Source organism: Garra rufa, chromosome 18 (genome assembly GCF_049309525.1).
Source record: "Garra rufa chromosome 18, GarRuf1.0, whole genome shotgun sequence".
In the NCBI taxonomy this organism is placed as follows: Eukaryota; Metazoa; Chordata; class Actinopteri; order Cypriniformes; family Cyprinidae; genus Garra; species Garra rufa.
This window is the reverse complement of record NC_133378.1, coordinates 33,196,061-33,211,170: the sequence shown is the minus strand read 5'-3', so window position 1 is coordinate 33,211,170 and position 15,110 is coordinate 33,196,061. Positions and strand designations below refer to the sequence as shown.

At 36.9% G+C, this 15,110-nt stretch overlaps 2 protein-coding genes across 2 annotated transcripts; both read right to left on the bottom strand.

Moving 5' to 3' along the window:
* Positions 1–2,888: 2,888 nt before the first annotated feature.
* On the bottom strand, positions 2,889–6,592 carry hoxc8a (homeobox C8a). Its single transcript, XM_073823126.1, has 2 exons — positions 5,899–6,592; positions 2,889–4,509 (listed from the first exon to the last, which is right to left on the bottom strand). The coding sequence occupies exons 1-2, from the start codon at positions 6,332–6,334 to the stop codon at positions 4,187–4,189; spliced, it is 759 nt and encodes a 252-aa protein (XP_073679227.1). The 5' UTR covers positions 6,335–6,592; the 3' UTR covers positions 2,889–4,186.
* Positions 6,593–9,765: 3,173 nt separating this feature from the next.
* hoxc9a (homeobox C9a) lies at positions 9,766–12,265 on the bottom strand. Its single transcript, XM_073823251.1, has 2 exons — positions 11,658–12,265; positions 9,766–10,578 (listed from the first exon to the last, which is right to left on the bottom strand). The coding sequence occupies exons 1-2, from the start codon at positions 12,223–12,225 to the stop codon at positions 10,334–10,336; spliced, it is 813 nt and encodes a 270-aa protein (XP_073679352.1). The 5' UTR covers positions 12,226–12,265; the 3' UTR covers positions 9,766–10,333.
* Positions 12,266–15,110: the final 2,845 nt, after the last annotated feature.

The following is a 15,110-nucleotide window of genomic DNA, read 5'->3' as shown; positions in this document are numbered from 1 at the left end:
CGCAGACAGTTGTAAGTGTGCAAAAACAAAATCAAAACAAAACGCCAAGTCTATTTTGTGACAGTAATACACATTAACTTAACGATTTCATAGCTTAAACCAATCGGCAAAAGTTAGCAAAGTCCATGTAAGTCATATAAGTTTCTCATCAAATTAATTTCTTTTCACTACTTTTCACTGTATCTTTTTAGTTTCATGCCACACACATAAACAGAATGCAAATGGAAATAATACAAATATCGAATTATGCTTTTAGAAACAAAAAAACTATAATATTAATTATCTAATGAGAATAGCCAAGAGCCGGGTAAGTTTTTCCCTCTAATTAATTCCTTTTCATTACTATTTTTCTAATTTAATAGCACAACAACCATAAACAGAGTACATGCGTGTACATATGACAACTTATACTATTAGAAAAGTTAAAAAAGATAAATAAATAAAATGTAAAAAAATCATACAAACATACAAACACCCATGCATACATACACTTAAAGCAGTCCCACGTCCACGTTGCTTCCCTTGTGTCTTGTTCTAGCCTGTCTGCACTGCACAGAAATCAAAAGGCAAAAACGTCTGCCCGGATGCGACACTGTCGGGTTTACACCACCAATAAAGTTTACTGCAGGTATAGTAAAGCCCTCATTTGGAATGTAACAGCAGTGCAATACAAAGACAAGGCGGATGGACAATGACCACTACAATTGTCACTACCACAGGAACTTCCTGAAAAGGTCTATGCCTTAACTAATAATATCTTTTTACAACAGGGAAACATCCCAAACCATAACAACAAAAGGAGAGTCAAATAAACAATTACGCTCAAAATGGTAACCTAAACATGGTAACATCCATGTTAACTGGTTTTATTCAAGTTGCAAATATTATTTAATATCACCGAATCAACCTAAATATATTAGCCTACTTTTTTACCACCAAAACATATTTGTTAAAACTTATATATACATGGATTAAATGAGGTGGAAATAGCTCTTTAAAGTAACAATTGCAGGTTACTACTGTTTACAGCTTACGTTAATTATTATGATCAGTATTAGGATATCGCTTACATGCAAATGCAAGAAAATGTGCAAGAATCTTAGCTTTGCATTTTGTTAAAAAAATAAAAAATGTAAAAGTATCATTGTATTGGTCTACGCAGATGTCGCTTGTCTTGAGATTTTAAGCGCCTACCTGCAGGCACACTTTAATAATTCCTATCGATTTATGTTTTGAGATACGTAATTTTAATATTCGTTTGTAAATATCTCACATTTGAGTACTTTGCTTGACTGTGGTTTGGCACGTTGCAAGCTCTTTACCTATAATACCCAGTAAATCTGTGGTATTTAAATTAAATTCTAGTATTCTATTATTATATCCATATTCTGTATATATTAGCCTGGTCTTTGTGATGTCATCGACTCGTCTAATTGCGGCTTGCTTTATTGGGCACTAGACTACTGTTATGACCTGCCATTAAAAGTTGTAAAAGAGACAACACGTTTCAACACTCGCGCTTAAGGTAGGCCAAGCCAGGATTTTCATAATGATAGTAATATTATAATAGATAACATTATAAATGTCATCACTTTACCATGAACATAGATTAACTACACGTTTTAAGCTACTCATTGGATTTCTCTTGTTCTCACGGCACCTTCTGTCAGATTTTCTTTTGTCTGATAAATAAATGCATTCTTTTGTCTGATAAATAAATGCAGTGTAAATATTGCTTATGGTCTTCTCGTCTTTGAATATAACAGGCATTGGCATGTCCAAATTGACAATGACAATATTCTAGTTCATCTGTCCTCTAGAAGGCGCATTCAGTAAACACCCAAAGTTACACTAGTAAGTATTTCAGTTCTGCGTTTTTGTATATAAATAGTGTTTAAAGAATGGAAAGTTTCCATGGAACGGAAAGTTTGTTTTGTTGCAGAACTGTTTGTTGGACATGAAAGGACTGAAAATCTTAAAAATATAAAAAGAGTAGTCTGTATTTGTGAGGATATGTACAGGGTTTTAGTAACCTTTATCAGTTACAGAAGATCAGCACAAGTGTAGCTTTCTTCAATGTCTCCTAGCAAGGCCGAGACCTGCGACCTATCCGCTTATATGTTTCCCAGTGCTGCTATTTTGCTTCGAGTAATGCCTCTTAACAACAGGAACCAAAGTGTACTTATAAACAGATTGTTAACCTTTGACATTTTTTACTTTTTATTATTATTTTGAAATGTGCCATCATTTGGAAATGTTACTGGTACTGATGTAAAAAATTTTTTTGCTAAATATATATGTTACGCGACTGTGATTGTTACTTGAGGTGGAATTGTATAAAATAAAGAACTGAACTGAAATTGAAATATTTGCTGCCTTGAAATTGTATATATTGAGAACCTGACAAAACTGCATGATAAAAGCATGATATTTTGCACAATTTAGAATTTGATCTGCTTTAAATGATGGATTTCGTCTTACTGTAGTCGATTACGCCATTTTGATGGAACTGGTAATATTTCTCATTAAACGGGAAATTCAAAACTCAACTTGAAACCCCTTATGAAAGCAGTTAACTATTTATAGTTGCATTAATATTTGTGATATAAAAACAAACTTCCAAAGCGTGAAATGTTGTATGAACATACATTCCTACAAATAATAATGCCCAGCGAAGGTTTCAATTATAAAAACATCATGTTTTGATTATTGTTGGTCGCAGTTGTCATTTCAGACACTACACAGACATGAAATACAAGCTATACTATAAAAAGATTTTGAGTCTTGCATTTGTAGTATTTATTATGAATTTAAACGAAAAAGATGCAGTTTGGGGTATTTTGTAACTTCAGCATGTGGATTCAAACAACAAAAAAAGAGACGTGAGAGAATGAGCCATCTTGTTTATTCTTCTGTTGATTTCAACAACAATGGCGTGGACACACACGAATTTGTCTATATTCACACGAGGAACACAAGTAAAACGAGCATATTGATAACAGCAAGATATTACAAGACGTACATGAAGGTTATACTCAGTGCAATTCAAAATCTACGCTATAACACCAGCACGATAAATGACTCTTTCCTTTGATAAGGTAGGGTAGTAATTAGCGTGTTTGTTCATCTACACATAAATGTGCATTTTCTATAGGCAGTTTAAGTTGTTGGGGGAAATGTCTAAATATTTTCAACAAAGCAGCATGTAGAATAAATTAGCAATTCATTCTTGCTAGCAAAACTTTGTTTTTAGGTAGTGCCGTGGTACAATCTTTTAAAATAGTTAAGATTGGCTTCGAGCTATTCGTGTCTTCCGAAGACTTCAAAGAGCTCGATCATCATAAGTGTTTAAAGGGTAAATTACATAACTTAGGTTTAATATACTACAAAACAAGAGTCTATGAAATCTCTAGGTAGAAATGTATATTGCAAATTTCCCATGATTAGGTAGCTTCTTTCGAGATTTTCAAACGATTGCAATCTCTAGTGAGTCCGATAAAATAATCGAAAAAATACAAACTGTAACCTCGCCCACTCACATAGAATAACAATAAAGAACAGTTAAGTAATCGATAAAGTATGTAATACAGAATGCATTTTCTACACTTGCCACCCCCTTTCTCCATGCACATGGCACTAATGCAATATTGCCATATTCGGATTGTAGAAATAGTGTTGCACTGAACAAATAATCTATTCTTCTGTCAATTTGATTCGTAATGTCAGCATGTTGTGGCCTGATTTTATATACAAGACCAATCGTTTTTAAAAGTTACAAGCTGATGCAATTAGTTCAGTATTTCAATTGGTTGCATCTTAGTCGGTTTCCCCCCCAAACATCCTCATCAAGTATAAAATAAATGTTTAACTCCGTTAAATGCTTCTCATGCTGCTTACATTTCCCTAAGTAAAACGATGGGTTATTGTGTTCCTGTTAGTCTGTCTCTTTGAGTAATTTGTCAAATACACAGATCCACTTTTCGCTAATGGTAAAAGTCCTCGTGTGTTGGTAAAAAAAAACGCTGTTTTTTTCTTTGGGCAGGTTTTAGGGTACTTTTGTATAGAGGGGGATTTTCTCACTTTTTGACCCAACTGTTTGTAATAAAATTGGCGCGTCTTCTCTTTCATTGCCCATTCGCGAGACCTCTCCAATATCTGCCATATAACCATAAAAAAGACCATAAAATCACTCCTTGCTTTCCTCTTTCTCTTCCGTTTCCTTGTCTTCTCCTTCCTCCACCTCACCGTCCTCGTTGCCCTCTTCTTCGGCCTCTGCCTCTGCCTCAGCCTCTCCTCTCTGGCCCGGAAATTTGTCTTTGTTATTTTCTTTTTTCCACTTCATTCGGCGATTCTGAAACCAGATCTTCACCTGTCGTTCGGTTAAGCTCAGCGCGTGGGACACTTCAATACGGCGCTTGCGTGTGAGGTATGGGTTGAAGAGGAACTCTTTCTCCAGCTCAAGAGTCTGGTAACGGCTGTATGTCTGCCTTCCATTGCGTCTCCCAGGAGCTTTGGAGTGAAACAAAAATATCTGTCAATTACATGTCTTTATGGCTTCGTTCTCTTTCCATTTACATATTCTGGGCTGCAGTTACAAAACATGAATGAAACATCAATAGCAAGCTGCTAGCTACATGTCTTTATATGTCTAAACAAAAAAATAATAAACGATTAGAATTGTTTAAAATTCCAGCTTTATTTTTTTCCAAACACACACACACACACACACACACACACACACACACACTTCAACATATTACAGACAAATACTGGCACACAATAGCCTTGTTTGCGTCAGAGTGTGCGTTATAGTGCAATATCATCATTGCTACGATTTGCCTCAAAATATATCAGTTGTGGGCATACACTGCAGTTGTCTTGGGTATCTAACTAATACGCTACAATACAGTGGATTTCTTATTAGTAGATCTATGTCACATAATTTGATTTCTTCCCGTAAATGCGCCGTTTCTATATATGAGTTTGACATCAGCTTTAATTCAGGTCAGCAACGCACAGAATTGCACTTAACCTGGTGCAAGCAAGCAAGCACCCGCACACACACACACACACACACACACACACACACACACACACACACACACACACACACACACACACACACACACACACACACACACAAACACAGACACACACACAGACAGACAGACAGACAGACAAACACATACAGGTTTTAATAGCATCCGTCACTCAAACTAAATAAATAGATTTAACACATTTATGTCCTCATTCAGGTTCATTACGAGTTTGTTTTAAAGTAGGATAATACATCTCATACATACTCGGATACACTTGACATAAGTAGGTGTTAAAAAGTTTTCTTTTAGAATATAATTTTCTCGGCAGACTAACTACTGACCTTCAAGATTTTTTATTTTTGTTTTAGATTATTCATTTTTGTTTTTTTCCCTCAACAAGAGGGAAACGCAGACCAATGGAAACAATCGAACAACGTCAATTGAAATCAAACTGACTCGAACTTTTGCCATTACTCGTTACCACTACACATTACAATCACAAATCGTTTCACTTTCCTTTTAGTAATCACAAATTTGAAAAAAAAAAAAAAAACAAGCTGTCGTTTTAAACTATGGCGAGAATTATCTGAGGATAACGTCCATCCAGCTCTGTCTACAGTCTGGACCAACTATCAAAACCACTACATTCGTTTTTACAAATATCTATTGATGGTCCAGTGAGGTAAACAAATACAAAACGCTGTAATATCTACTATTAAGTATAGTTTCGCACCCTGAAAAGCATAACCCACCTGTGTTTTGATCTCTGCACGCTACACAAGAATAAGGCTTTTGACACACTGACGCAGTCACATAGACACAGTAAATGAACAAAATGTGAAATAGTAAGTGCTCTAACCGTGAGGCCGCATCCATGGGAACATGAGGCTCGGAGAGGAGTTCTGACTTAAGTGGCCTTGTCCTTCTCCAGGGTTAGTGCTATTGGACGATTTACAGTCTGGATATTGCGCTAAGCTGGCCTCTTGCTGGGTACCATAAAGCGGTTGCCTCGGAAGAGCTTCATATCCATAAAATTTCGTAGCGTCTCCGTGACATGCCAACGCACAAGGGTTCTGTTGATAGCCGGGGTTGGAGATACCTGTGGTTCCGTGATGGAAAAAGTCCTGTACGTGATGCGACGGGTGTTGAAACCCCGGCGCAGCTGCTCCATGTCCGTATACAAGCGTGTGGCTTCGGGCAACGCTCTGTGGAAACCTGCAGTCGTAGTAAGTTGGCTCTAATGTTTCGCCGCCTTTGTACTTGGAAAAAAGAGGGTTAACAAAATAAGAGCTCATGTTTGTCTAGCATTAAAATGAGTCAGTCTGTTTGAAAAACAAAAATAAATTCCCCTCTCTGAATGGTGGCAACCTATTGTTGCAGTTCCAAATGGCATGCAACGCAGACAGAGCAACCGGAACTAGATGGAGAAATGCTGCCCCTTCGGACAATCTGAGGCAGCTCCCACTTCAGCTCCACTCGCTTAGTCTCTCTCTCTCTCTTCCTATCGCCAGCCTTTTCCTTTTGCAGCCTCAAATCATGGCGTGCACGGTGGATGTGTGTTAAGGTTAAAGCTGGCTAGCTCCGACGGCTCAGTCACAAGCTCGTACTTTTTTTTGCCTCCCACCAGCCACCCCCACTACAATGAGACCCCTCACCCCCCACCCCTTGTCCCCTACACCCCACCCTTTGGCTCCTCATCTTTCCAGTGCGTCCACAGGCGTCTACCTTGAAGGGGGAAACACAGTTGTCTGTGTTTTTTAATTATCATCGAGTAACATCGGCTATACGTATTAAACGAAGTAATCATTTAAGCTTTTAACATCTGCCTTAGAACATAACCGCAGGTTACGGCAGCTTCATACTGGTCGTGCTGGTCATTTTAGTCCTGCGGTCACGCTGAAACAATTTGTCTGATATTTTATTTATGTTATAACTAGGTATAATTTTCTTTTAAATGACCGTGTACGCTCCGACCATTACACATCCATTCTGATGGGTTTATAAGGCTGTGTATCGAGCCATAACCCACAGGGACAACATTACTCAAGTGTACGAACATTACGAAGAAACGGCTACAGCGACTGACACCGCAAACCAGCTAACTAAACACAAATTACAATAATAACGCCAATGGAAAATATGTACAATTTTAAGCCTATTATTATTTATTATTATTACTGCTGCTATTATTAAAGTTTGTGACAATTAATTGTGACGCCTACTTTGATTATTTGTGTTAGATTGCTAACACACAGAGAAAAGCTGAACACGCAAGCCTCTCTTGGCCCTCCTAAACCATACTAAAAAGTTGTAAATCTGCCGCCCCGACACAATAAAATTGCGCAATAGATGCCTCGTTATTTTACTAGACACATTAATGGCGTGTTGTTTATTTCAGCTTTACTCATTTAAAGTCCTTCCAAAAATATGAGCATGTGGTTTTGTGTCGTTACTTGACAATTTTTACACTTCGCTGTTAAACGGGAAAGGCACACACAGGAAATTTATAGACATCTCACAGTCTATAAAGATGCAGATTCTGGGTCATTGTCTCAGTTACAGGAACATAGCTACCATGGAGTACGTATTTATTTTTTGCAACGAAAAAAAATATTAAAACATAGTAAATTGCTAAATAATTGTAATTCATTTTAAATTAAAAACGAATGCATTTAGGTTATTAATACAATTATTTTAATAATCAATATTTTATTGTTGTTATTAGATTTTGTTTTATAACAGTAATTAACTTAACATGAGTTTTTGTATCACATTGTTGTTTAAAAGGGACAGTTACACTGAAATTTAAAGGCCCTGATTATAAAATCAATGTCATCTTTAAAACGTATACGCTAGTAATCAAACAAGTGGCACAGAGCAAATACACAGACTAAAAATAAAAACGGTATCCAAAAATGAGTAAATAAATGGAAAGCATACCAAGCGACATTTGTAAACAAGAACATCTTACGATTTCCCAGCGCCTTCAATAAATTGTGCCAGCTATACACTGCGGCAATCAAATTGACACTGTGCTTTCTAAAAGCATCGTCGGATTTTGACAAAACAAAAGAAATACGGAGAAAGCATCATAGCACGAACATTCCAGACAACATAAAAAACTGCATTTAAAACGAACAATTGTTTTAAGAATATGATAAAGCCAAAAGTGCGATTAATCACAGAGAAGGCCATTCTTTCAGCACTCTTCTTGTAGCACACTCCCAGGCTTTAGCGGCCCAAAACGCGTTAACCGTGAGTCAATAGCGCCATCTAGTGTGCTTGAGGGTAACTTTTACAAATGATCATTGACTGGAGGCCAAGGCCACACAATTCGCACCGCAAAACATGCAGTAATCCAAATAAATTAGGACAATGACAGAAAGCCTATTGAATGCACCTTTATAGGAAACGTTGGACTGTGGAAACACATAACACTTTTAGCAGTACCGAATGCATGATTTAAAGGCTTACAGCACCAGTATGGACACTGTAAATTAGCTTTACAAGCGTGTGTTAAGTGAAAACTAAGCTTTTTCGGTTTAGCGTCGTTTAAAGACTTGGAGCGACTTCTGAATGCATCTTGTGGTGTTGGTGGATTGCTTTTGCCTCTAGTTAGCCCAAAGGACTAAATGGCTTTGCAGAACTCTTTGAGAGGGTCCACCACCAACGTCCATTAAACCATAAAGTAATTTAGCCCAGACGTCTAGCCAGTTAGCCAGGTTGGCTTTGTTCGTCTGCATCTGAGACAAACAACACCAAGCTCCAACAGGGTTGTAAAACTAGCATTTTTGTTCTGGGGCGGAAACGTGGTCGATCGGGCTTTGAAATAGCCGCATCCTGTTCGTATTGTTAAGGCCCACAAAAAGGCAATTTCAACCCAGCGCAAGGCTAGTGCTAAGCATATGAACTTTAATTATATCTATACCACAGCTGCTACTCGTATATAAATAAGTGCAAAATATTTAACATCAAACGACTTTACAATTACCCATGTTGCAGTTGCCGTAAGATAAGAATGGTGACTTGAACAAGTTTAGCCATAAATTAAAAAAAAAAAGTTCAAAGGACAGGCCTCTTTAAAATAATTACATTTAAGTTCAAACACCAACAACGCGGATTCTACATGGCCGTCAACCCACTTTTACTTTACTGAGCCCTCGGTCTGATTAAAACAAGCCATTAATGCCATTTTTTAAAATATATTTATTTGCAAAAGATTGTTGACATTTCTGTAAAAAATTATTAATTTTGTGGCGCTGACATTGGTACCACAGATTTACACGCATTATTTGTCATATTAATGCATAATGTTATGCATAATGTTTAGAACTACAACTACAAACAACAATAAAATAATTATCTATTTATGTTTATTTAAATGTCAAAATCAAATTGAAATAAAATTAAAAATGAGAAAAATGAGTGCTTGGAAACCTTGCAATTACATACCCAACAATAACAATAAATAAAGCACGGGAGTGTATAAGGCCTACCACAGGCGTTTCGGTATTTGATCTTTGTGGGTTGTGCAAATCTGATATTTCGACGGTCACACAAACAACCTCTTTACAATGGCCTTGCCAATGTGCACTTACTCCAACCTCGGTACTTTCCACATGAAAAAATTGTATGTGTAGGCCAAACTCTATACTATAACTGGATAGCACACATTCAACAGTATGCCTTCCTTGTGCGGTCAAATAAATGGAAAGAGACACAAAAGTCATATTAACATGGTTGTATATATTTGGATATATCTACAATCTATGATGAAACTCATTGACAGTTTAAAGAATGTAAAATACACAAACAGGTACATCAGAAACAAACTAAGCACATCGACGCAAACACGTATATTTTTTTTTTTTACTACAGAAATGTTATTCTTTATAAAATACTCGGCTTTCAAACCTCCTACAAATAATGGAAGCATAGAAAAGAAACTACCACGTAGAGAGCATAAATTAGGAATTTGAAAATAAAGTAGTTCAAGTATTTTCTCTCTGAAACTTCGGGGCAGCCTCTCTGCAGAGTCCACTTTTGTGTTTGTGAGTAAAGAAATGCTATGTCAATCCAAACTACGTATAATATTAATATGACTTAAGTCAGGATGTAAAATTACACTTACATTAAATCATACTTATATCATCACGTTTTAAAGGGCATCCATATAGGATAGCCTTTTCGTTTTCTCTGTTCTTGTTATGGGCCGAAGGTGCAAATGTTATGACTCATAACGATACTAAATGATGATTTTTCCTTCAGTCTGTGTCCGATGAATGACTTTTGGTCTATTGTTCTTTACTGTCGTTTTTTTCCTTGTTCATTTTCTTCATCTTCATCCGTCGGTTCTGGAACCAGATTTTGACTTGTCGCTCCGTCAGGTTCAGCACCCGCGCTACCTCATATCGCCGGTCTCTTGTGAGGTACATATTGAATAAGAATTCCTTTTCGAGTTCGAGTGTTTGATACTTGGTGTACGGACAACGCTTCTTTCGAGTTGAGCGCGCATGGATCCAGTTTGCCACAGGATTATCTGAAAAACAATGTATAAAAAGTGTGATTAGGTGCTGCTGTAAACAAACACGCTGTCCAAAATAAATGAGTGTCGCATTTTACCGGATTATTATTATGCAAGTATTATTCTTTCTTGCTTATGACAGCCATGTGTATAAAACAATATTTTTTAAAACTGTAGCACCTAACAACACTTCTCATTTTAGATTAGTCTTCCATTAAATATTCAGGCTTAATACGTGTAAATACTAGGTAATTTCATAGGAGGTCCCCCTATCTCTTAGCTTATAGCTTTGCAAACTCTTAGAGAGAAATGGCGCTGTAAACTGGTGAATGTACCTATTTGCTTTATAGGCCCATAAAAAAGCAAAGGCTTGTGACTCAAGCCTTCACAAGTCTACCCTCAAAGTTCTGCTATGCAGTGAATGCACTGTGAACATTTCACGTGCTGTTTCTTGATGTAAATGCTATGTTTCATTTATATGTAAATTATATTGAATTGAATCGTTCAAAACAACAGCCCCCGGTTTTTAATTTTTTTTTAATTTGACACTTCAGTAGTTATGTTGTAATACAGTCCACGACAAGTATAATTCAAAACAAGTGTAATATTAGCATTTATAGGTTATAATAAAATACATCACACTTGAAACCCAAAATTAGACATATAAATACTTAATTTGAATTGTTAATACGCATCCTCGCTTTACAACCGCCTATGTTGTTACTGAGCCAACGGCAGGCTAAATTGATAAAACTCCACATTAAATAAAGCACAGTAATAAAACTATATCGTGCTAAAATTAATGATAATGATAATAGTACGGCTATTTGTAAACATCACATGCAACCGTCTTTGCCAGACTTGGCTTTTTAGGAGACCATTTTTATAGCTCACAACCCGTTTTACAACCCAATCCTATGGCGTTTGTCATCAATGGATAGCCCCAAAGCAGACTTGAGTCGGCCGAGAACAGCACAGAGGATGAAAGGGTATAGAACTTGGTTTTACGACGGACAACAGCCAACCACCAAGCGAACGCAATAAACTGGGAAGCATCCCATTCTCGGTTGTAAACAAGAATAGCTCTAACTTACTTGGGTCTAATTCTGCCTTGTCGTCTTTGTGCTTCCCGGAAGACAAACTCTCCGTCTCAGGCGATGGTGGGTTCTGCTGCTTTTCTCGAATGTCGACGGCGGAGCAATAGAGATAATCCGTGTAAGTGCGTCCGTTCGAGCCCAAACAGTCTCCAGCACGGGGATCCTGGAAGGTGTCGGGCTTCAGCCCGTAGTGCCTGCTATTCCCTGCGTATCCTGGAAAAGACACGGTACCGGGGATAGGCTCCAGCCAAGAGCGAACGTACCTTGAGTCTGTGCCTAGGTGAGGTTGGTGAGTGTATGGATGGTAAACCACTGACGACTGGGAGTGAACAGGGGCCCACGAGGTAGTAAAGACTGGTGGTTTCGGGGCAAAGCTGCAGGACGGGTAATCCGCGCATTCCGGTACCAGGGGCGTCGGGCGTGAGCTGGAGGATATCGGACCAGTGGCTGTGAAACGACTCGCCAGAACATCCTCGCTCTCATGGTTGATCAAGGAATCCACATAATAATTACTTATGGGACCCGTAGCCGACATGGCGATGTTTCCCTTCTCTTTTACATGCATCCGATTATTATATGGAGTGTATGTGTACTTTTTTATCTGACCGTAGAACAATCAAGACAGGTAATTATTTCAGAAAGCTTCCCCAGCTGGGATTGGACGCCTATGGAACACGTGATTGCATTTACCCCCAGAAAAACTGCACAGCAGATCAATGCGCGCGTTCTCCTGGAACAGCAATGCACTTCGAGCTTGCAGTAGGTTGCTTAATACTAATGTTGTCTTTTTTTATCGAGCCTTAATATATGACGACGGTGTGTTTCTAATATATTATGATGCAAACGATTAGGATAAATAGTCATTTGTAGCCTTTAGAAGCAGCAGAGTGTGTCTGTTAACGGTCTGAGAAAGGGCACTATTTGTTGGTGTAATCAATCTCTGTCGAGAGAATGCTACTGTGCTGTGGCTAGCCTTGTGCGCATCCCTCACTGCACAATGTTATTTATTAAAACAATTAGAAAAAAAAAGAAACAGTTGTATAATTCTTTCTCAGGTTCACTATTAATTATATATAATTGGAAAGGACGCAATGGAATAATATTGACAAATATACGGCTCTTGTGCTGTCTAGAGGGTCGCTTTTACGCACTGAAGTCCTATTTTCCACGAGTTTCAAATAAATACAATTGGGATATCCCCCATAAAATGGAGTTTTAAACAAATCGGGGCGGTGGGAATAGTAAGACGCCTGAAAACGCACCACAACTGCGGCTATATTCGTCAAGTGGTCGTGCATGCTTTTATGTCCTTCAATAAATTTTTACGAGGACCATTTGATTGTTCATAAACGTGTCGTTAATAAAACTGCAGTTGAGTTCTTGGTATAACATAAAACCAACACTACGCTTGTGAAAGAAGTCTCATCAAACCTCTGTCGAATACACTAGAAAACAGACGAGTGACTATTCACAAACTCTGTTAGCTCTTAAAATCGCAGGAGATAAAGGTTTGAAAATGCATTGTTAGCTCTAAAAATTTTTACTGCGATATTTTTTAAAAGGCATCCGCATAACAAAATCTAAACAAGTTTTGGAAATTATTTATACTTCCCTTTATTTTTATTTTCTATTTTTGGTTTATGCAATTTGCAGTTTTTGCGATTCTATCAAACTTAATTCTAGTTGTTGCAATACGAGACAAAAAATCTTGGAAACTGAAAATATAATTTACTAAAACTAAAAGCAAAACTGTTATATTTGTGAATGTAAATGTTTTCGATTAATTTGGCTTCGTAATTAAAATGATTAGTACTGGCTCACATAAAAAAAACCCTACAAATCTATTAAATGGTTTAACGCAATACTTTTGTGTACAAAATGACACCGCTTAATCATTTTGCAGTTAATATGTGAATCATTGTATTTTGGAATTCATTTTTCTTCTAAGCATATTGCGACACTTGGAAATATGTTGATTTGAGTCTGCAGTCATTGTCAGTGTTAGGCCCACTATGAAATCGGCCACATGAGGTCAGGCTTTTTTTCCGCCTTGTTTTCTGTGGGAACACCAGACATTATCAAAATACAGACACACTAAATAACAGTACGTGGGTAATTCGTACTCTTAATATTACTTTTGTACTACAAATAGCTATTAAAGCTGTTACAATGTTATATTAGTTAAGTAGTTTACAGAGACTCGACTTAAAATAATGAGTGCCATTATGCCTCTCTTTTCAGTTGTAAAACAACTAATTAAAGTTTTAGATACAGCATAACAACTAAAAGCAAAAGAAAGCAATTGACACTATATTTGTGCTTTTATGCCGTTTCATTAACTCATTATGTGTTTTATAGGAAGGCGTGACAGCTTGTTGATTATGGCGTGGAGATGATGTCTCCTTGTAATAGATTGCGGAAGCAATATAATTTAGATTCTCTGAACAAAAGTGAAAGTAAAATCTTATGTCAAAGTATAAATAATTGAAAGCTTTGGCGGGAGGCTGCAGCGTATCGTGGGAATCAATGCATCTAATAAAATTATTAGAATAATTACGCTGTGGCATATACAGAACAAACAAATATAGCGTGTTAAATATAAAACATTCCTCAACAAGGTCTATAAATGACCGTATCACAAATATATATTTAAAAAATACATAGTATAAATGCAGCTAAAGACCATTTATCTGTGTTGTTCCGAGGGCGTGGTACCTTGATGCTAAAGTTGCTTCCATCGCCACTGTTTTGCACTTACGTTTATGTATTTTTTTCTATTATTGTGTTCTAATGTTATCATTATACATGTATAAATGCAATTTGTTTGATGATATAATGTTGTTTTTAAATGAACAATGCATTATGAAAATAAAACAAAAATAAAACCCTGTTTAATTGTTTGTCTGTTTTGTAAGTGGCTTTGAAATTCTAAAATTAAAATCTTAGTCCAGCTTTATTTGAAATTTCAGTTTTGTGTGGTAAAAAAAAACTATATAGAGATTAAAATGAATTGGGTGACTAACAAGGATATTTTTTTCACACCTGATATCAATTTTATAGATAGACATAATACCAAATTTATTACGCTTCCTCCCTCGATCAAGGGAGATATAATTTAGAATTCGCTATGTGGTCGAATTCATTTATAGGATAACGATCTTGTGCTGTAACAGTGTACAAATCGGTGGAATATAGTATTCGCTGCAGTCTTGGCAGTTAAGCTGTGCAGGGTGACTCAGGATAAAAATGAGACTCTGCGGTGCACACTGCACATTTACGAGTACACTAGCACAAGCTCACTCACTGTTCTATCCACATCACAGGGTTTATATCCATTAGCCTATAACAGACATCTTTATAAGATACTGAGATTCACAAGTACGTAGCACATCATTTTTAAAATGCAACATTTTCCGCAGTGTGGCTAAAATACAGCAAATTTCTTGTTTA